Source organism: Peromyscus leucopus, chromosome 11 (genome assembly GCF_004664715.2).
Source record: "Peromyscus leucopus breed LL Stock chromosome 11, UCI_PerLeu_2.1, whole genome shotgun sequence".
Classification (NCBI taxonomy): domain Eukaryota; kingdom Metazoa; phylum Chordata; class Mammalia; order Rodentia; family Cricetidae; genus Peromyscus; species Peromyscus leucopus.
In genome coordinates, this window is record NC_051072.1 from 24510800 (window position 1) to 24533408 (window position 22609).

At 38.8% G+C, this 22609-nt stretch overlaps 1 protein-coding gene across 2 annotated transcripts in view; it reads left to right on the forward strand.

Moving 5' to 3' along the window:
* Positions 1–21097, forward strand: part of Nipbl (NIPBL cohesin loading factor) — a 174280-nt gene extending 153183 nt beyond the window's left edge. The window contains exons 36-47 of one of the 2 annotated variants that reach the window (XM_028875607.2): positions 119–212; positions 599–753; positions 1708–1798; positions 5089–5262; positions 5640–5830; positions 7206–7313; positions 7736–7936; positions 12522–12668; positions 14443–14717; positions 16942–17116; positions 19089–19277; positions 19825–21097. In XM_028875607.2, the coding sequence (XP_028731440.1) occupies positions 119–212; positions 599–753; positions 1708–1798; positions 5089–5262; positions 5640–5830; positions 7206–7313; positions 7736–7936; positions 12522–12668; positions 14443–14717; positions 16942–17116; positions 19089–19277; positions 19825–20190 (2166 nt within the window). In that variant the 3' untranslated portion in view covers positions 20191–21097. Of the gene's footprint in view, positions 1–118; positions 213–598; positions 754–1707; positions 1799–5088; positions 5263–5639; positions 5831–7205; positions 7314–7735; positions 7937–12521; positions 12669–14442; positions 14718–16941; positions 17117–19088; positions 19319–19824 lie in introns of both variants that reach the window. The other variant, XM_028875609.2, reaches the window with a different exon arrangement.
* Positions 21098–22609: the final 1512 nt, after the last annotated feature.

Sequence of the window (22609 nt, forward strand, 5' to 3'; positions counted from 1 at the left end):
TAAGTCCCAATATCTTTTATTATATTTTAAGACAAATATATAAAAAAGAAAAAATGATCAAACATTTCAACTGTGTTTTAGTTTTTACTTAAAGAGTAACATTCTCTCTCTCTTTTAGGTAGTACAGCATTGTGTGAGCTGTCTTGGGGCTGTTGTAAATAAAGTGACACAGAATTTTAAATTTGTGTGGGCCTGTTTCAATAGATACTATGGTAAGTTCAGTGCCTGGGCTTTCTAATTATTTGCTGCTAAGTTCTGCAAGTGTGTCTGCATCATTAACATATCTGATAAAGGAGAGCAGTGAGGAAATAAGTGTGTTCTCCAGTGTCCACACTTAGAAGTTCTCTATGATCTTTGGTATTCTCATTAGTTCAAAAGTTTCTCCCTTTAAAATGATAAGTTTTCTGGCTGCTATATAAAGTACAATTTTAATATTTTTTTCTTACATTGTTTTAGCTCTAAAGGATCCACACATATTATAAATGTATTTAATACTTAAAACCTTTAGTGAAAGTTAATTGTATTTTATTAGTAATTGTTTAAACATAATTCAAAGATAAAGAGATTACTGTAAATAACTGCTATTTATCTTTACTAGGTGCCATTTCGAAATTAAAAAGTCAGCATCAAGAAGACCCAAATAACACTTCACTTTTAACAAATAAACCAGCACTTCTTAGGTCCCTCTTCACTGTTGGAGCACTCTGTCGGCATTTTGATTTTGATCTGGAAGATTTTAAAGGCAACAGTAAGGTAAAGATCCCAGTGTTACTTAGTGTGCTGTAAAACACAGTCCTGTGACCCTGAGTAAGGAAGAAGGCAGCACTAGAGAAATGTACTGAGACTTTTGGAAAGAGCTGGTCCAAGCATGATCTCTAGACTTCCTGCTGATCTGTGAGCAGTTATATCAGTTCGTTAACATAGGCACACCTTAGAACAGCAGTTGTGGCACATACTTGTCACAGACTATCACATCAAATGCCACTATTCTAAAGTAAATGGAGAGACTGGAAAGGTGGCTCAGCAGCTAAAAGCGCTGTCTGCTCTTCCAGAGGACCCACGTGGCAGCTCACAGCCTTATGGAACTAGTTCCTGGGGACCTGACACCCACCATGGCCTCTGCAGGCACCAGGCACACCATGATGCACAGTCAGACGTACAGACAGAACACCTATGGAATTGATTTTTTTTTCCTCCCAGTGTTGTGAATCAAACCTAGCACCGTGCATTTGCCAGGCCAGTTCTCTGCATCTGACCAACATCCACTGTAAAGTTCACATGAAAATTCCTCTTGTTGCTTTTAGGTATCTCCCTCTCCCCCCCCCCCCCATAGTTGGGAATTGAGGGCCAGTGAGGTGGCTTAGCAGGTAAAGGAATTTGCACATAGACTGATTACCTGAGGTCCATCCCTAGATCCTACAGGGTGACAGGAAAGAACCAATCCTTAGAATTAATTTTTCTGGCTTCCACACCACACCTCCACACAGGCATTATGGGGCCTGCACATTCTCAATCTCTCTCTCTCTCCTCTTCCTCCCTCTCTCTCTGCCTTCTCTTTCTCCATCCCTCTCTATTTCTGTCCCTCCCTCCCTTCCTTTTTCTCTTTCTTTTCCTTTCTCCCCCCCTCCTCTTTCTTACACATACTTGAGAACTTACTCTGACATTGAGTATTCTTCTTGAATACCTTTAATATGCACCCTCCCTTAGGTTAACATAAAGGATAAAGTACTTGAGCTGTTGATGTATTTTACGAAACACTCAGATGAAGAAGTACAAACAAAAGCCATCATTGGTCTAGGTAAGTCTAAATTTTTTAGTGATTTTTAGCTCTTTGAGGGGGGTGGAGTAAGCTTTTTGACTATTGTGAGTCTAAGTTGTTGGTTTATTTAGACATATTTCTGTTGGCTGTGTGATCTGATGTGGAGAATGAAGAACTGGGGTTTCAGAAACCTAAATTCTGTCCATGTTTCAGCCTGTGGCCTTTCTGAGTAACTCTGATCAGGCCACTTGTCCCTTGGTCAGTTTCTTGGTCAGTAAAGTGGAGATAACAGTACTGTGTCCCACCCCTCCTTCCTAGAGCTAGCTTAAGAATAATGACTGGGGCACTGTAGTCCTAAGGACATAGTGAAAGTTTTGTGCATTTTGCATTTCTTAAAATGGTTCTTTCCTGCAAATAATGTTACGTGTATCTGCCACTTGTTTAATGGACAGTCTATGTAGACTTAATTATAGGAACAGTTGGGATGCATACCTGGTCCATGTTCCTTTTCCAGAAGCACTAGTGTAATAAAAACATGTTTTGCAAGCAACTCTGTACAGCTTACCTGGAAAAGAATTAGAGTATAGAGAATTAGAAACAGGAAAGTATTTAATTGCCTAAATTAAACACTCTTTTTTAAAAAGGAAAGAAATCTAAAACTCTCAGGCCAAGGACCTGTAATAAATTTTTTTATTTATAAGACAAAGAAAAAAGTATGTCCTATACTTGGGGTTTTATTGTTATTATGTGTTTTGTGCAAATACATATAAAAATATTCAGTAACTTAATTGTTGGAAATATTTTGATAGCATTGTCAATGTTAGTAATTTAATTAATTTTCATGAGTAATCAATGATGTTTGTCTTGAAAAAAGTGAGTGAAAAATGAAAAAAAAAGTGAGTTGAAAAAAAAGGAAAAAAAAGTGAGAGAAAAGATTCTGAGTTACCCAAACCCTATTAAATCATGTTGATAATTTTATATTAATTGCCTTATTCCTCCTCATTTCTTTCATAAGTTACTTAAAAGCCAGCTGTGATTGTGGATGCTTTTAATCCTAGCATTTGGCGGGCAGAAGCAGGCAAATCTCTTTAAGTTTCTCCAAGTAGACCCCAACTTGGTCTACATAGGGAGTTCCAAGTCAGTTAAGATTGCATAGTGAAGTCCTCTCTCAACAGTACTCACAGGAGGAGATACAGTAAAACAGTACTCACAGGAGGAGATACAGTAAAACAGTACTCACAGTAGAAGATACAGTAAAACAGTGCTTACAGGAGGAGATACAGTAAAACAGTACTCACAGTAGAAGATACAGTAAAAAACAGTGCTTACAGGAGGAGAATACAGTAAAAAACAGTACTCACAGGAGGAGATACAGTAAAACAGTACTCACAGGAGGAGATACGGTAAAACAGTACTCACAGGAGGAGATACAGTAAAACAGTACTCACAGGAAGGAGATACAAGAAGTAAAAACAGTACTCACAGGAGGAGATACAGTAAAACAGTACTCACAGGAGGAGATACAGTAAAACAGTACTCACAGGAGGAGATACAGTAAAACAGTACTCACAGTAGAAGATACAATAAAACAGTACTCACAGGAGGAGATACAGTAAAACAGTACTCACAGGAGATACAGTAAAACAGTACTCACAGGAGGAGGAGATACAGTAAAACAGTACTCACAGGAGGAGATACAGTAAAACAGTACTCACAGGAGGAGGAGATACAGTAAAACAGTTCTTACAGGAGGAGATACAGTAAAAGATCAAGAGGAGATACAGTAAAACAGTACTCACAGGAGGAGATACAGTAAAACAGTTCTTACAGGAGGAGATACAGTAAAACAGTTCTTACAGGAGGAGATACAGTAAAACAGTTCTTACAGTAGGAGATACGGTAAAACAGTACTCACAGTAGAAGATACAGTAAAACAGTTCTTACAGGAGGAGATACAGTAAAACAGTTCTTACAGGAGGAGATACAGTAAAACAGTTCTTACAGGAGGAGATACAGTATACTACAGTAGGAGATACAGTAAAAACAGTACTCACAGTAGAAGATACAGTAAAACAGTTCTTACAGGAGGAGATACAGTAAAACAGTTCTTACAGTAGGGGATACGGTAAAACAGTACTCACAGTAGAAGATACAGTAAAACAGTTCTTACAGTAGGGGATACGGTAAAACAGTACTCACAGGAGGAGATACAGTAAAACAGTACTCACAGGAGGAGATACAGTAAAACAGTTCTTACAGGAGGAGATACAGTAAAACAGTTCTTACAGGAGGAGATACAGTAAAACAGTTCTTACAGTAGGGGATACGGTAAAACAGTGCTTGCAGTAGGAAATATAGTAAAAATGTAAGCATCATTTATTAATTAGATGTGATATTACCTACATGCCCATGTATATCCCTACGTATTAACTGTAGATAATAAATTTTATGGAGTGACAAAGCCAATTATATTATGATAATTCAGAGAACAAATAAATGAAGTTTTAATTTAAGGAAGCAGCACTGTAGAACAGTCAAAAAAGTTAGATGGGCCATGATTATCCTGTGTGACCTTGAACTAGTTGTCTAATCACTCTGCTTTAAGTCTGGTGGTTTGGTTTTGGTATTATTAATGCTTGCTGACATCAAGAGTCAATTTTCTCTTATTAAACATTTATCTATATATGCGTTGATAATTTTATTTTGCTAGTTATTAGTGGTTATAGTTAGCATTGTGGCCTCAATTTGGGGCCATTTGAGAGAGAATTAGGAAGATAATTCTAGTTCTGTTTTTAAATTCTGTTTCATCGGTGAATATATTTCAATATTTTTTTTAGTTTGTCACTGTAGTACCTTCTATTAGGGGTCTGAAAAAAAATGTTTGCAGACATTACATCTTAAATCCTGACAACATCCCTCTGAGGTAGGCGGGTGGTAAATATTATTGTCCCCATTTTACAGATGGAGAATTGAGGCAAAGAGAGATTGTGTGACTCACCCAAGGTCACACTACAAGTCAGTGGTGGAGCCAGGAATAGAACCCAAGACTCCTGACTCCTAATCCACTCCCCTAGCCACTAGGCCCTGCTCCCTCCTCAAGGTTTCCTCTTGTGTGAAATTCTCCTTTGAAATGCAATTTCTTGTTTTTAATTCATGGGGAAAGAAGTACCTGCTCTAATGCTTCTCTAGGTAAGGCCACCAGCATATTCTTCCAGTCATTTTAAGTTTAAATTTTTGAAATAAGGAGCTCTTTGTATAATTTGACATTTTCATTGTGTTCTATTTATCTTTAGTAGGAATATATAAAGACATTTTTCCATTTTTCTTAGGCTTTGCCTTTATACAGCATCCAAGTCTAATGTTTGAGCAAGAAGTGAAGAATCTGTATAATACTATTTTATCTGATAAGAACTCCTCAGTGAATTTAAAAATACAAGTGTTAAAGAACCTCCAGACGTACCTCCAAGAAGAGGACACGCGGATGCAGCAAGCAGACCGAGACTGTAAGTGAGAGCGTGCGTGCTTGGGGATGGACAGTGCGGCTGTAGTTAGCACACTGAAACCCCGCCTCCCAGAGGAGGACATCGGAACTCGGAGAAGGGAGACTTAGTAAGCTCAAGTCCATAGGCCCAACAGTGTGCTTAAACTCTCGAGAACAGTTACAGAATGTAGGTGTCTACAAGCATTAACACTTGCCAGGAGGAGAGGGGATTACAGTTCTTACTGTTCTCAAGGAGCCTCTGACACGGTTGAGGACAGAGGATTGGGAACCACTGGAGCTTGCACATGATCTGTGCCACTTTGTGGGTTTGAGTTGTAGTCAGGAGTAGTAAGCAGAGTTAATTGACCTTGATGTGTTTCTCCTTTTCCTTCTCTGTAGGGAAGAAAGTTGCAAAGCAGGAAGACTTAAAAGAGATGGGAGATGTTTCCTCGGGGATGAGTAGCTCCATCATGCAGCTTTACCTCAAACAGGTGCTTGAGGCCTTCTTTCACACCCAGTCAAGTGTACGCCACTTTGCTCTGAATGTGATCGCATTGACTCTAAACCAAGGTCTTATTCATCCAGTTCAGGTAAGCAAGTTTTATGATAAAAGCACTCACTGACAGCCAAATGAACTGTGTGATGACGCCATGATGGGAACATCATTAATTCTTTATTCCGCTCAATAAAATCTATGTCCTAAACTACGGCGACTATTCTTATCCCCCTCCTTTCTTCTTCTTTCTTCTTTCTTTTGTTAAGAGTTAGTCTTACAACATTACCTGGGCTGTCTGTCCTCAACTCATGGACTTAAGTGTCCTTCTGCCTCAGCTTCCTAGGTTGTCTTCAACTCTTAAGAATCTAAACTCTGAATGATCTCTTATGTTGCCACTGCCACAAAATACCTATATATTTATGTTAAACTTCCACTCTCTACTGCTAGAAAATACCCTTTTGTCTCACTAGCTTTGATAAAATTCTTTTACTCAGATCCCTAAGAACCAACAATGTGTAATCAGTGAAATTAAATAGGTTGTTTAATATTTCTTTAATATTAAAGAGAATAATAAGCTAAATAGGATGAAGTTTTGTTCTGCCACAAAATAGTAAATCCCATAATCTGAATTCCATTTTTCTCTTTAAATTTGAGGTAACATCAGCTGTATAGCATGTTAAAACTTTGCAGTGTGGTTGGGATGATAGCCTAAAAGGCCAGGGGGAGGGTCACAAGCTATAAAATTTCCAGAGACTATGAATATTGTCTCCTTCTCCTCCATAGAGTTTATTCTTATGTACACTGATATATTAGAAAATGAATTTTTCTGATATTTTCTAAAACATAACTAAATATATGCTTTCTAATGTAAACATAATGAAATGGGTGTCATAAAACAGCACATTGACAAATATTTAGTCTGTTTTTCATCATTCAGAGCTGTTAAAATCACTTTTCAACATGCAGTAGTATATTGAAACTTTTGTCTTTTTTAAATACGCAGAGATAGAGCCCACAAGAAAATTCAGTGCATAAAAGAAGAGGGGGTGTGTGTGTGTGTATGAGAGAGAGAGAGAGAGAGAGAGAGAGAGAGAGAGAGAGAGAGAGAGAGAGTCCTTGCTTTAAGTTAAATCAAAGAAAGATTATCACTTTTCAAAGGACACCAAGATAGTTAAGAAGGTCTGTACGAACTCAAAGAAATCCGCCTGGCTCTGCCTCCCTAGTGCTGGGATTAAAGGCGTGCGCCACCACTGCCCGGCCTGGGCTACCAAGTGAGTTCCAGGAAAGGCGCAAAGCTACACAGAGAAACCCTGTCTCGAAAAAACCAAAAAAAAAAAAAAAAGAAGAAGAAGGTCTGTACTGCTACATTTTTATATCTGATGTACTGATGTATAAGCTTGACATTTGTTGAGATGCATACAGAATTTTTACTGCTGTGATGTCTTATAAAGGCTTTTTTTTTCTCCCAGTGTGTTCCATATTTAATTGCCATGGGCACAGATCCAGAACCCGCTATGAGGAACAAGGCTGATCAGCAGCTTGTAGAAATAGACAAAAAATATGCTGGATTCATTCATGTAAGTGTTTTCAGTAAATTAGTATTGCTCTAATAAACCACTGCTTCCAAATCATTATTTTAGTATGATTTACTTAATATTTTTCTTAGCTTCAACCAATTTTATTTCTCAGGGCGTTTATTCTAGCTTACAATTAATTGAGACTAGACCAGGGTGACTATTCAAAAAAAAGTCAGGAGGCATGAACTGTAGACCATGCTTTAACCTTGGCTAGCAATAACTTCTAGACCTTGGGTTTTTGTGTGTCTGGAATGATGGGGTTACAATAGATGATCTCTACTAATCCAGTACCTCATTCTATGATTTTTATTATTTTGAGTAAAGAAACCAAATAATGAAGTTAGCCTTGAATGTAATGTTCAGGGTATACTTGATCTGAGTCTTAATATCCCTAGTGCAAATGAGGCCTTTATTCATTTCAGATGAAAGCAGTGGCTGGTATGAAGATGTCTTACCAGGTACAACAGGCGATCAACACGTGCCTAAAAGATCCTGTCAGGGGTTTCAGACAAGATGAGTCCTCGAGTGCTTTATGTTCACACCTCTACTCCATGATCCGTGGAAACCGCCAGCACAGACGCGCCTTTCTTATTTCCTTACTCAACCTCTTTGATGACACAGCAGTAAGCATAAACTTTCTTATTGTCAAAAAACAAATGTTCTAGAGACTGTGTGCCTAAAAGAGGCATGACTTTTCAATATTACCATTTTGGTAAATGTCGTTGACTATGTTGTGTTTCCTTAACTTTTACTTAGTTACTTACAAAGTTCATGGTCACAATGAAAAGAGGCATTTTACATGAGAAAAACTGTATTGAGGAATAAAATATGATTGTGTCTCTATATTGAATATCTTGGAAATTTTATCAGGGTTTTTTCCTTAATTTTTTCCATTTCATTATTTTATATTTGGGTGTGGGGGAGGGGTTGCCGCAGTGTGGGTGTGGAGATCAGAGGCCAGGTTGTGAGAGTCACTTCCCTCCTTCCACCCTGGGCATCCGAGGGACTGCACTCAAGTCATCAGGCTAGGTGACAAGCTTCCCTCTCCCTCAGGCGGACTCACCAGCGAGTAACAGTCTCTATAAAAGTCAGCTGCATCATTTAAACTATCACTGTGGGGACAGAGTCCATGAATACATGCATGCATACCTACATATGTAGGATTATTTCTGTCATTCTGTAGGACTCAGATATTGTTGGGAAATGATACAGGGTTTGTTTGTTTGTTTGTTTGTTTTCTATTTGTGTGTTTGGTTTTATTTTTTATTTTTCCAGACAGGGTTTCTCTGTGTAATCCTGACCATCCTGGAACTCGCTCTGTAGACCAGGCTGGCCTCGAACCCAGAGATCTGCCTGCTTCTGAGTCCCAAGTGCTGGGGTTAAAGGCGTATGCCATCATCACCTGGCTTAATAATAACACAGATTTTTAGTGCTGAGTTTTTCATGTTGATTTTCTTCAAATTACACTTTTATGTAATTGCCAGTTGACTTGCCCAGGACCACTAGCCAAGAATGCAGAAAATCTTGTTCTTTAGGTTTATCTTTTTTAATTTATTCATTCATTTTACAAATACTTCTTTAGTACCTATTATGGTTCCCACCATTGTATAAGACATTACCAGGCAGAATAGTAACGACAGCTGTAACACCTGATTGCCCACATAGAGCACGTAGACCAGCCTATCTGTAGGGCAGTTGGTAAATGAGCAATATAAACATTTTTCTTATTTTAATCACTTGGCATAGAGTTTTTGTAGTAAATCAGAATTACACTTACCAGAGCATATATACCTTACTAGATCTGTTCTTTTTAAAATACTACATGAAAATTTTTTAGATATGACACAGCAAATACATGTCCCAAGTCTGTGTTTCAGAATGCATGACATTGTCCTCCCATCCTCATTATATCGTCATTAGTTTTCAGCTTTTGTGGTGTTGGACACTGCCAAGACTGGGAATGGTATGACACTCAAAGGGTCTATTTCCATTAAGAGGCTAAAATACAAATAAGAGAAATTAGTAGTGGTTGTGGTTAGCATATACTGAATGTGGTTTCTGTTGCTATTTCTTCATTCTTTATCTCTGCTGGGGTTCATTCCTGTGTGATGTCAATACATAATCTGTTCATTGACCAGATGTTCTATTATTGTGATAATAGGACTTTAAACCTCTACTCTTGACGGCCTCCAACACAGGATGTCAGAAAAGGAGCAAGTCACTAAAGGCCTAAAGAGTAGATGCATTAAATGTACTATACAGTAGAGGAGGATTGGAGAGAGTGGGTGGATTGCCGTCTGTCTGAAGCAAGGTTTTCCTAAGCACAGTACATAGACCATAGAAGCAGCTATAAGCATTGGAGGACTATAGAAGGGTTTAAACAAAAGGATGGCCAACAAGTGCAGAAAGCAGTTTAGGAACACAGATTTTCACTGTTGGGTTCACAATGCAGGTCATAAGGAAGTGATCTGTTGTGGCCACAGTAGAGAAGGAAAGAACTGGTAGCAGGAAAACAAAGAAGAAACATTGTAAGAAAGGAATCAATTGAGAGTATGTGAGGAGAGAGAGTGAATAACTAGAATATTCTTGTCCTGAGGACCTGAGAAAATAACGTGATTGTTGCTAAAGGCAGATAAAGAAAGAAGAATCTAGGTTGATTTTAAGGAGTTTGATTTTTAGAAGAGGGAACAATTAGGACTTTGATTTCCTAGTTCTGAACATTTTCACTTCTAGCAAAAAGGAAAAAAAATTTATATATATAAATCATGAATTCTGATGTTAAAACTGATAGGTAAGCCAGGTGTAGTAGCTCATGCCTGTAATCCCAGCCTTCAGAGGCAGGGACAGGGTCTTCACTGTAAGTTCAAGGCTAGCCTGGTCCACAGCTGTTTTAGGCCAATCAAAGAGAGAGAGGAGAGGTCAGAGAAGAGAGAGAAGATGAATATTGATAGGTGGAGTAGAGTTCTATGTTCTGCATTTCCTCACTGTGACATTTAGATAGTGGTGTACAACTTTAAAGACTAGATTAAAGATCTGGAAAGATGGCTCAGGTTAGGATCACTTGATACTGTCACAGAGGACCTGGGTTCAGTGCCCGGCACCCATGTGGCTGCTCACAACCACCCATAACTCCAATTCCAGGGAATTTGACACCCTCTTCTGCTTTCTGAGTACTGGGCATACACATAAGGAACTTACATACAAGCAGGCAAAACAGTCTCATACATAAAAATAAATCTTTTAAAAGAGAAACAAAGTAAAGATGAAACAGTTCACTTTTAAAAAATAGATTGTCTTATAAATGTTAATAGTAAATTTATTACATCTGCCTTATGAGCTTTTTACTACTTCTGCTAGTATATATCTTGTTATTTGAATGTAGAGAAAGTAGATAGGAGGAAATAACGTACTTTTGATTATTAGTTTTAGTTTGGTTTTTTTAAATTCAGTAACCACTTTTGGATTTGAGAAGAAAATAACAGGGCACGTAAGCTGTCTGTCTTGGCAGCTGCTAGAAAGAAGTGGATGGGAGAGAGCAGAGAGAGCCTTCGAGTTAGGTCACAACAGCAGGGAGGCTCAACAGTGAGGTCTGCAGGCAGCTTTGCAGCCAGCCGTACTGGGCAGATGGACACGCCAAGAATCTTTTGGTGTTTTGAGACAGGGTCTCACCAGGTAACCCTGGCTGTCCTGGACCCACTATGAACTTTTCTTCTGCCACTTGGAGTTCTGAGAATAAAGATGTGTGCTACCACATCTGGCTAGCCCAGAGAATCTGGACAAGCATGCGTACGTTTTTGGCCAGTATCCAAAGAAAAGAGGAAAGGGGACTGGAGAGATGTCTCAGTGATTAAGAGCCCTTGTACTTCTTGCACAGGACCCAGGCTCAGTTCCCAGCACCCATATGGTGTTCACATTCATCCCTAAGTCCAGTTCCAGGGGATCCAATGAGCCAGGCACACACAATATACACATACATTCATGCAGGTAAAATACCTATTCACCTAAAATAAATCTAAAAAAGAAGAGCAAAAGGGACAAGCTGCCAGGTGGCTCAGCAGGCAGAAAGAGAGAACCAGTGTCACACGGTGGTTACCTAGTCTCCACATGTTCCTTCACACATCACACATGCCCAAATGATAATGATGGTGATTTCTAGAAGAGAAAGGAGAAAGTTAATGCTTTCTGTGTTAAAATTCAGAAAGGAGGTAAACCTAGTGAAGCTCTATAAATAATTGCCTTGGTTTCTAGTTTTATGATAGTTTGTCTGTAAATTCTCAAAAATAAATGTAAATATGAATGTGTCTTCCTATTTATTTATTTAGGACATGGCATCTCGCTGTGTTGCCTAGGCTGGTCTCAAACCCCTTAACTCAAGTGATCCCCCTGCCTCGGCCTCCCTAGTGCTAGGATCGCAGTCACCTTCTAATGTTTCCCAGCCTGTGTTTCTATTTAAGGATCTTTTTAAAGTCAACAATCACTATCAGCCATAATTTCTCTTGCATTTTGTGTATTTTATAGTATTTTGGGTTTGTTTGTTTTTGTTTTTTTGAGACAGGGTCTCACTAATAGTTCTGGCTGTCCTGGAATTCACTATGTAGACCAAGCTGGCTTCAAAGTCACAGAGATCCTCCTGCCTCTGCCTCGCAGTGCTGGGATTCAAGATGTTTGCCACCAGGCTTGGCCCTGAAAAGTGTTTTAATTAGTGTGTGATCAGGGGTGGGTAAATCCAGGTATCAGTAGTGTATTACATATACTTTTTTGGACGCTGAATATTAGCTGTGTGTAACTGTTCTCCATACATGTTAAACTTTGAGGAGACCATGACTAATTACTATGTTTTCATATGTATACTTTCTGATACAGTGTTGGTCTGTCATAAAGATCTCACATAATCTCTAAAGGAAAAGGACTTTTACTTACCTGACTAGAAACTTCACCTCTTCCTTCCTGAGGTAGCATGATATACGTCATTATAAAATCTCCTAAAGCGGCTGTAAGATCACTTTTGTAAATTCTGTTTCTGCTAGTCTCACCCTTATTTTTTTTCTACTTTCTACCTCTTTGCTTATTTTTTTCCCCACTCTCTCCTTTGTCTTTAACTCTCTCCAGTACTAACTGAGGTGAAAGTGCCTGGTGATGATTTTCTAAAAGCTGTTTTGTGGGTTTCTGGCTTACCACTAAACGTGTACCTTCTTTTAAAATTTGCAGAAAACAGAAGTGACTATGCTCTTGTACATAGCAGACAATCTAGCCTGTTTTCCATACCAGACTCAGGAAGAGCCCTTGTTTATAATGCATCACATAGACATTACGCTCTCAGTTTCCGGTAGTAACCTATTGCAGTCATTCAAGGAGGTAAGTTACACATATTGCTGTTCTTTTTGCTTGGCTCCTGGTTTCTCAAGACAGGGTTTCTCTGTGTAGCCCTGACTGTCCTGGAACTCGCTCTGTAGACTAGTCTGGCCTTGAACTCTGAGATCCACCTGCCTGTGTCTACCAGTGCTGGGAATAAAGGCATGAGCCAAAATACAGCATATTGCTATTTTTAAATGCATCTGCCTAAGTGCAAACATACTATTTTCATTATTTTGTTTCTCATTATTCTTTCTACAGGCATATAAAACCTTTCGAAATGAACTTACTGAAATCTGGGCAGTACTTTAACTTGGAGAGGCGGGTTGCTATTCATTTCTACTCAGATCTAAAACCATCCATTTACAGATAGTTTATGTATACTTTCACACATGTGGACTCTTCCATTAATAGGTCACCCCACTTTTTCCCTCCCACTTTAAGGACTGACAAAGTGTTTTCTTTTATTCATGTATCCACCTGAGCCTCATTCGAGGCCATGGCTGTTCTGCTAATATTGTAGTGCTATGCTAGATCATAATACTGGTATGAGTATACATGGATATGGTGGATATGTGTCTGGTGTGGAGCTTACACACTGACGTCCTTATCTTTCCACTGAAGCATCTTAATGGAGTTGGCATGCACTAAGTTTCTCTTTTCTGTCACAACTCATAAGTAGAAATATAAAATTCTAAATTACCTGATGTAGCCCTAGGCAGGATACATTCTTTAAAACTTGAATGAAATATTTTTGTATGCTTGCTAATCCAATTAGATCTCATTTTACAAAATTGTAGTACTCAAAACTCAGCCTAATGAAACTGGTAACTCAGAGAAACAGTCTTAGAAACCTAAGGAAACTGCAGGAGTACCTGATCTCTTGTGGACCACAGGGCAGCAGCATTGCTTCACCTGAGCGTGCTACAGCTACAGAATTTGCAGCCTCGCCCAGCACCAGTTTTTAAAGGAGACTTCTAGGGTAGGAGTGTGCACAATAAAGTTTCAGGAATTAGTAATTTTCTAAACAATTTCAGCTCTCATACTCTGTTAATGTTATTTTACTTTTAAAGATTTGATGTTTAGCGTGGTGGCGCACGCTTAATCAGCAAGCAGGCGGATCTGTGATTCGAGCCACCAAGTAGCTCCAGGAAAGCGCAAACAACAGAGAAACCTGTTCGAAAAACCAAAAAAAAAAAAAAAAAAAGCCCTGTTATTTCTCAACAGATAAATTTTGAATAATTGCTTTTGTAATTTGGTTCTCTCAGAGTGATCCCCACCACCATAAATTAGCTCTTTCAAAGGAAGTTTTCAGAAAGTAGAAAGAAGCAGGGTTTACTAATGTAAGAAAAGTTGCATCGTATCTTGCTAAAACCTCCTGAAAGCGGGTAGTTAGATGGAATCTTAGGGTGGTTAAGCCCACCATAGTCTTACTTAAATTATAAGCATTGCTCTTATTCTGCAGTGGCTTGCATATGTGCCAGATTAATATTTTTATAATTAAGCCATCTTGTGGCGTTCTTATGAGAATGGCATTTCTCTTTAAGTATTTGTAGAGGAACTGTTTGGATCGGGGAGATAGCGTGGGTGTTGTATATAATTTAGTCTTGAGACTAACTTCTCTTAAAAGGCTTAGTTGCTAATAGAATGTCAGTGGGCTTATCAACTATTTATTGAAGGAAGCTTTTTACAGCTGTCGGATGGAGGATACTTACATTTGTTATTGGCATTTTGTTTTTATTGGTTTTCAAACAGAACAATTTCTTCTTTCTTTCAGTCTATGGTAAAGGACAAAAGGAAAGAAAGAAAAGCATCCCCTACTAAGGAGAATGAGTCCAGTGAGAGTGAAGAGGAAGTTTCCAGGCCTCGGAAATCTCGGAAGCGGGTAGATTCGGATTCAGACTCTGACTCTGAAGATGATGTAAACTCAGTGATGAAATGTTTGCCGGAAAATTCAGCCCCTTTAATTGAATTTGCAAATGTTTCCCAGGGTATTTTATTACTTCTTATGTTAAAACAACATTTGAAGAATCTCTGTGGATTTTCTGATAGGTGAGTTTATTTGAGCAGTAAGAAAACAAACATACTTTGTTCAGAGTACATTAAGAATTTAAAAATCCACAGGCTGGGGACAGGGTGCAGGTTTGGTTCATTTTATTGCTGTGTATTATTCCTCGGTTGTAAACCATTATTTGGTGTTTTGTTTTTTTTTTTTTTTTTTTTTTTTTTTTTTTTTTTTTTTTTTTTTTTTACAATACTGAAAGAAGGGAAAACATACTTCTTCACTCAATATATTCCAGGCTTAAAGGACTTTCTTCATTGATTTCCATAAAGATGCCTTGTTAGATGATACTCAGTCTAGTTTTAAAATATACCACAAATTTAGTGTTGTAAAACGTTATACAATAAGAGTAAATATAGACTAACTACACAGAACTCTTATTAAGACCCCAAATAGACTTTCTAAAGTAAGGATGAAACCATTGGTGGGATTTTGAGCATTTTTTTTAAATCTGATTTTCACCTTGGATTAAAAAAAAAAAATCCCCAAGTGGGGGATGGCCCAGGGGTTAAGAGCACTTACTCCTCTTACAGAAGGCTCCACCTCAGTACCCAGCACCCACAAGTGTCTCCAGCCCCTGGAGGCCTGGCAGCTCCTTCTAGTCTCAGCAGACACTGCACACACACACACACATACATATAAATTTTAAAAATCTTTTTTAGATCACCAAGTCAAATGTTAATGTTAGTACTCAAGTGGAAAGAACATAGGCCTTGTCAAGGTTACTCTTGCTGTGATAAAACCCCATGACCAAAGCAACGTGGGGAGGACAGGGTTTGTTTGGCTTACACTTCCATACCACTGTTCATTGCCAGAGGTCAGGAACCTGGAGGCAGGAGCTGATGCAGAGGCCATGAGGAATACTTGCTCCTCGTGGCTTTCTCAGCTTGTTTTCTTGAAGAGCCCAGAGCCATCATCCAGGAATGGTACCACCTACTATGGGCTAGGCCCTCCCCGACTGATCACTAATTAAGAAAACGCCTAACAGGCTTGTCTTCGCAATACTAACATCTCCTGAAGTCCTCCTTCCTCCATGACTCTAGCTTAGCGTTGACCAGGACGTGTATTTTATGTAGGCATTTGTGCTTGTTTCTTCTGTAGTATTGTTTTTTTTGTTTTTTTTTAAGCAAAGAGATTTCTTTGTATGTTGCAATTCGTTGAGGTTCTGTTTTGGATCTAGATCGCTCGACGTGATCTAGTACTGAGATGAAGCCAGAGCCTTGTTTGCTATGCGTGCACCATGTCCCCGAGCTCTGCTGCCAGCCCTAGAAGTTTAGATTGTTAAGAGAAATACTATGTGAGATGTCGGTAACTAATTTAGAATAATTTAAAATAGCATAAAGTCTTGATATGGACTTGGAAAGAGTTTCAAACAGTTACTAATCACCTGAAACTAGTTTATAAGCAGTGTTTCTGGCTACCATTTGGACAATGAATAAACAAAAAGTCCAAATCGGGGGCTGCTGAGGTAGCTCAGTGGATGAGGGGTACTTGCCTCTGAGCCTGACAATGTGAGATCATCCCCAGAACCAGTGATGGAAAGGAAGAACTCCTTTCTAACTCCTACAAGATTCCCTCTGACATCCACATGTGCTCTGTGGCACACGTGTGCACACACATCCACAAGATAATAACAAATAAATAAATGTAAAACAGAAGACCACTGAGATGACTCAATGCATAAAGGTGCTTACAGCCAAGCCTGGCAAGCCACGCCCAGTCCCCAGGAGCTGTGCACACCGTGAAAGGAGAGAACCAACACCTGCGAACTGTCCTGACCCAAGTGTGCTGAGGTGAACACACGTACCACAAACTCACACAAATAATCTTAATGTCTTTTCACAGACAAGAACTAAGAGTTAGCCGGCAAACCAGTTAGAGAGGATCGATTGTAAGAAAGCTGCCCTATTAGCATAGTCACAGTCCATAAATTAGACACAAGAAACTAATTTCATTAAAATGATGTCTTCTACTTGTAATTGGGTTTCTCCAGGTCTGTTGCTTCCTGAGCCAGGTATCTCTTTTCCATCCCTGTCAATACAGAGATTGATGAAAACAAAAGACATTGTTAATACTTGCTTTTTCTTTTCTCTTTTCATTAGTTGAAATATGTATGATTTAAAATTTAGTTATTACTAAGTAAGAAAGAACTAGAATCAGTTTAAGTATGTGCCTGAACTTTTTAAAAACTCTGGTTTTGTATTTCCAAAACAGTAAAATTCAGAAATATTCTCCATCTGAATCTGCAAAAGTATATGATAAAGCCATTAACCGAAAAACAGGGGTTCATTTTCACCCCAAACAAACACTGGACTTCCTGCGAAGTGACATGGCTAATTCCAAACTAACGGAGGATGTGAAGAGGAGCATAGTAAGGCAGTACCTAGACGTGAGTACCGAAGGGAACACTAAGCCAGCCTCACGGGCTCTCAGGGCTCGCTTTCCCATCGCACCCCTGCAGCACAGTTACGGGATCTTCGTAATCGACAGTCTATGAATTCCTTTAGCAAAAGATGAACTATTCCTCAGCGGATTGCATGGCTTACATTCTTAAAAGTTAAACCGTGATTAGTCAGCCTTCTGCCTTCTTAGGCCATTTTGTTCCTCTCCTCTCTCAGAACTACTTTTTCTTGTATTTTCTCTCTCTCTCTCCTCTCTCTCTCTCTCTCTCTCCCTCTCTCTCTCTCTCTCTCTCCCTCTCTCCCTCCCTCCCCCTCTCTCTCCCTCCTTCTCTCTTGCTCTCTTTCTGTCTCTGTCTCTCTGTGTCTCTCATATGTATGTATGTATGTATGTATGTATGTATGTGTATATATGTATGTATGTTTACACACACACACACACACAATCTCTCTGTGTTAGCTCTGGCTGTCCTGGAACTTGATACATAGACTGGGCTGGCCTTGAACTCACAGAGATCCACCCACCTCTGCATGTAAGCTGCTCAGATTAAAGGTGTGCACCACTACACCCAGCTTTTCTTGCATTTTTACTTGAGTAATCCAAGTATACATATGCTTAGATGCTTCATGTGTGTATGTGTGTGTAACATATATAAGTGTACCTTTTTAAAATGTTTAAAGATCCAAGCTTGCTAGCAGATTCCTTATAATACCAGCATATGGGAGCCTAAGATGGGAGGATTGTAAATTCAAAAACAACCTGGGCTATATTGCAAGTTCCAGGCAAACTTTGGGGCCCTATCTCAACCACACACACACAAACACCCCAAAAAAAATGTGTTGTAAAATAAGCAAAACCCTGAGTGTGGCAGCACATACCTTTCATTCCAGCACTGAGTCCAAGGCCAGCCTTGGCTACATCGGTAGCTTGAAAACAGCTGTGCACAGACCACGCCCAAAATAACAGCGTATTTCTAGAGACAGACAATAAAAATTAAGATTGGAAGGACTAGGGCTTCTATTTAAATGATGAAAACTTGTAAAAATGATGATGGCTGTACAATCAGTGAAGGTACTTAATGTCTCGAGAAATATAATTAAAATACTAAATTATATATACATTTTACCATGATGGAACTCTAAAAATATTATTTGGGGAATATGTTTAGAAAACTGTCCTAAGGGGCTGGAGAGATGGCTCGCAGGTTAAGAGCACTAGCTGCTCTTCCAGAGGACCTGGGTTCAGTTCCCAGGACCCACATAGCATCTCACAACCATCTATAATGGGATCCGTTGCCCTCTTCTGGCATGCAGATGTGCATTTAGACAGAGCACTCAAATACATAAATAAATACATCTTTAAAAAAATAAGAAAGCTGTCCTAACATTTTTTTGCATTATAATCTTCCTAGAATAAGTAACATGAGTATTACAGTTGTTGTTTTTTAACCAAATACAAATGTACACCATGATTTTTACACTATTGCTTTTTCAAACTTTAATTTTTTGAATTTAAATTTTTTAAATTATTTTTTTTAATGATTCATTGTCAATTACTTGCTTGACACTGAATAAGGCAATCAGAAAACTGAAAGACAGTCTGTCATTACTTCCCTAATTGCTTGATGCCTCGGACCCACCTCCAACAAACTGGGAGTCTTGAGCCAGAAAGCCTATTGCCTAAAATGTTAGTGAAGCACGGCCATGCTCAGTCTGTATGCTTCTACAGCAGTGGGAGAGGGGGAACTATGAGAAGGACCCGTGCGGCCACCAATCCACACACACCGCCTTCCTCTCGGCCTTTTTACAGAAAAGAGTTGTCAGTCCCTCCCTCGTTTGCACCGTAGCCATGGCCGTCCAGACTGGGTCTTTCCCCCACTCTGAACTGCTACCATAGAACACACTTAAGAATTCCATGGTGGGGTTTAAACTGTGTACTTAAAACTCTCAATCCTTTTTCAGTTTAAACTTCTCATGGAACATCTGGACCCTGATGAAGAAGAAGAGGAAGGCGAGGTGTCGGCCAGCACGAATGCTCGGAACAAAGCAATTACCTCGCTGCTTGGAGGAGGCAGCCCTAAAAATAACACAGCGGCAGAGACAGAGGATGATGAAAGTGATGGGGAGGATAGAGGAGGAGGCACTTCAGGGGTGAGGCGGAGGAGGAGTCAACGTATTTCCCAGCGTATTACGTAAAATGATTTTTATGTGCTTATAAATGTCAGTCTATTAAATGTACACCAAGTAATGTAATACTTATAAAACAAAACATTTTGTAGATAGAGATTCTCTACTTAACCATTTATACATCCTTTTGTAGAAAGTTTAACATAAAAGATAATAAAAAAACAGAAATGAGATTTATCCAGCATAAAGGGTTAATAATTTTTTTGGATTGTATTAATGTGTGCTATCCTTTTTATTGTTGCTAAGTTTTATGTAGCTTTATGGTTTATATGTACATATAATTTTATATATCAAGAGTAAAGACACGGGTACAAATTAAAAGTTATATGGTTTTACAAGTATATGTTAACCCCTTGGCGCTGGCGGTCACGGTGCGTCTCATTGCCGGCAATGGAAATGTGCCGGGAAATCCCAACTCCCGGCGTCAAGGGATTAAAAGCAATAAAAACAATAATTTCACTAAAATTCTTTTGTGTAACACTTGGTCTTTTTTCCCCTCCCAATGTTTTAGTCATTGAGAAGGTCAAAACGAAATTCAGACTCTACCGAGTTGGCAGCACAGATGAATGAAAGTGTTGACGTCATGGATGTCATCGCTATTTGCTGTCCAAAGTACAAAGACCGACCACAAATTGCAAGAGTAGTACAGAGAACCAGCAGTGGCTTCAGTGTTCAGTGGATGGCAGGCTCCTACAGTGGCTCCTGGACGGAGGCTAAGCGCCGCGATGGCCGCAAACTGGTGCCTTGGGTAGACACTATTAAAGAGTCAGACATTATTTACAAAAAAATTGCTCTAACGAGTGCTAATAAGCTGACTAATAAAGTTGTTCAGACTTTACGATCCCTGTATGCCGCCAAGGACGGGACTTCCAGCTAATGAATTTGTACATGCAGCCAAATTTACAGGAATTTTTTTAAAAGGCAAAAAAACTTGAAATATCAACATTCTGGCAAAAAAAAAAAAAATGAGTTTTTTGAAGAGTGGAACCTGGGATGCAGGAACAAAGGAAGGAATGTTGGGCAGACATTTCTGTGGGAGCTCCCTTCGCTGTTGTGCAGCAGACACGTCTCTCGGTTCGTTTTTACTCCCACTGTATTATAGTTTAACAAAATTGTTTATATCTTGGAAAAAACTTTCTGTTTAAAAAATAAACAAGTGAATGTTGGAAATTAGTCTGTTAATGTTCTTAATAAAGTGTTCTTGGAGTTGAACCTAAGCGGATGGCTTTCTTTAGCTTAGCCCAGTTTCCAGGGAAGCAATGTCTCTCCAGGCTGTAAAATGGCAGAATCTCCTGGATATATAATTTATTCTGTTGAGAAAAAAAGCATGCAGTATCTATGACCTATCTGCAGAAGGAGTTTTTGTAAATGTAGATTTTGTTGTATTAGGTCACCCTGAAAACAATACAAGAAAAGGGATCCCCAGGCAATCTGGTGGAGCGAATACTGCAATAAATTTTTTTACTTCTCTTTGTTACTTGTCTGTTTCCATTTGAATTTCTTATTGTAAAGATCTGTTTAAATCCATTTATATTATTTTGCAGTCTTTTATGTAAAATTTATGATATCATTGGTTTTCAAAGCAGAACATAAAGTTGTTTATACAGTTTGTACAGGCTGACTTCTGATAATTGCTATCTATTATTTTCATTCCCATAAGAGGGTGTAAACAGCTCCAGGGTTTATTGTATCCTGCAATATTTAGTATTAACTATATATGATTTAGCACTGTGCCAAACACATTTTCAAGAGTACATTTTGATATAAAAAGAAACTATAGTTTATTCCTTGTATGCTTCCATTTCTTTCTAGTGATGTCATGATGGTAATACTTATTTTTTAAACCATGGGGAAAGATAACAATTCTGCTATTTTGGAAAAACAGCATTTCTCTTAAAGTGACGCCATGTTATTTTAGAAATAGAGTTGAAATAAGTATGACACTTCCTAGTTAAACACACCACATTTTGACACGCTATTTTTTAATGCTGAGAGTAATTTTACTAGTTGGGATATTCATTTTGTAGCCTAAGAGTTTTATACATGTTTTCAGAACAATTGTCATATAGATTAGTTACTACAAATACCTCAACTAAATTGGGAGAAGGATATTATATGTACTGATTTTTAAATGACCTCTAAAATGTTAAATTTTATGAAACCAGCAAGTAAATGAACGTATTCAGTTTGTGAGGAAGAGTGACTGCCACAAATTCTTCTTTGTGAACACCTATTAAACACTATGAAAATACCTCCAAACTCTACTTCCTATGTGGGATCTTTCAGAACGCCTTCCTGAAGGCTGTGTTTGTTTTCTTCCCTAACTGCATGGTCCTTCCCTTTTACTGTGCATTCTTTCTGAGAAAACTAGAATGGGGTTTCCCTGGAGTGTTGACGGCAAATGTAGACTTGAGGTAGCTTATTAAACACAGCAGTCCATCAGTCAGGGTAAAAGACCATCTAGAGAAAATATAAAAGTCCCGTCTAGAGAATACTAAATAAACTGAGTTTAAAAGCCAACTCTTAAGTGCTTTGTGTCTGGCCATGCTTGCTGTCTCTCACTTCTCACAAGATGCTACAGTAGTTTGTTCCCACTTTGAAGATGAGGATGGTAGGTGCAGAGCGTTCAGTCTCAACAGTATTGAAATCTGGAATTGGCACACCTGTGCTACATGGGTGCCAACCATTAAGCTGAGATCCTCCTGAAAAGAAACCCTTTCCCAAAGGTATCTTGTCTACCTAGGAATACAAGAATTTTCATTTTGTTTTTTGAGACATCGTATCTTTATGTAGCCCATGCTGGCATGGAACTAACTATACAGCCCAGGCCGACCTCCGGTTCACAGTTCCCCATCTCATCCTCTCACGTGCTACAGCTGTAGACATGCACCACATACCTGGCTGGTGGGTGCAATTTAAAGTCAGCCTTAGAGCAAATGTCCTGAATAAATCTGTGTCCTTGTCAGGGGTGGGTTACTGTTTGCCATTTATTGAAGTTTTTGGAATCAGAAGTTCGGGGATTTTCCATAACTTCTAAGCTGTCAGTAGTGTGAGTAGAATGTTGACAACATGATGCGAGTTTGCCTCTTAAATATGTAACCAAAGCTTTGAAAAGTTGAAGGTATCTCAAAGATGACCTTTGTTTTTAAATGTTAGCACTGGAGTTAAGGCCTTGGTAGTCAAGCATATGAGAATTTTAAAAGCTCAGGCTTAATGTGCTTTGTTGATTAACTACTACAGAGTAGTAAATCCTATAACTGTATTGGAGTTACATTTAGTATAGAAATGCTCAGGGC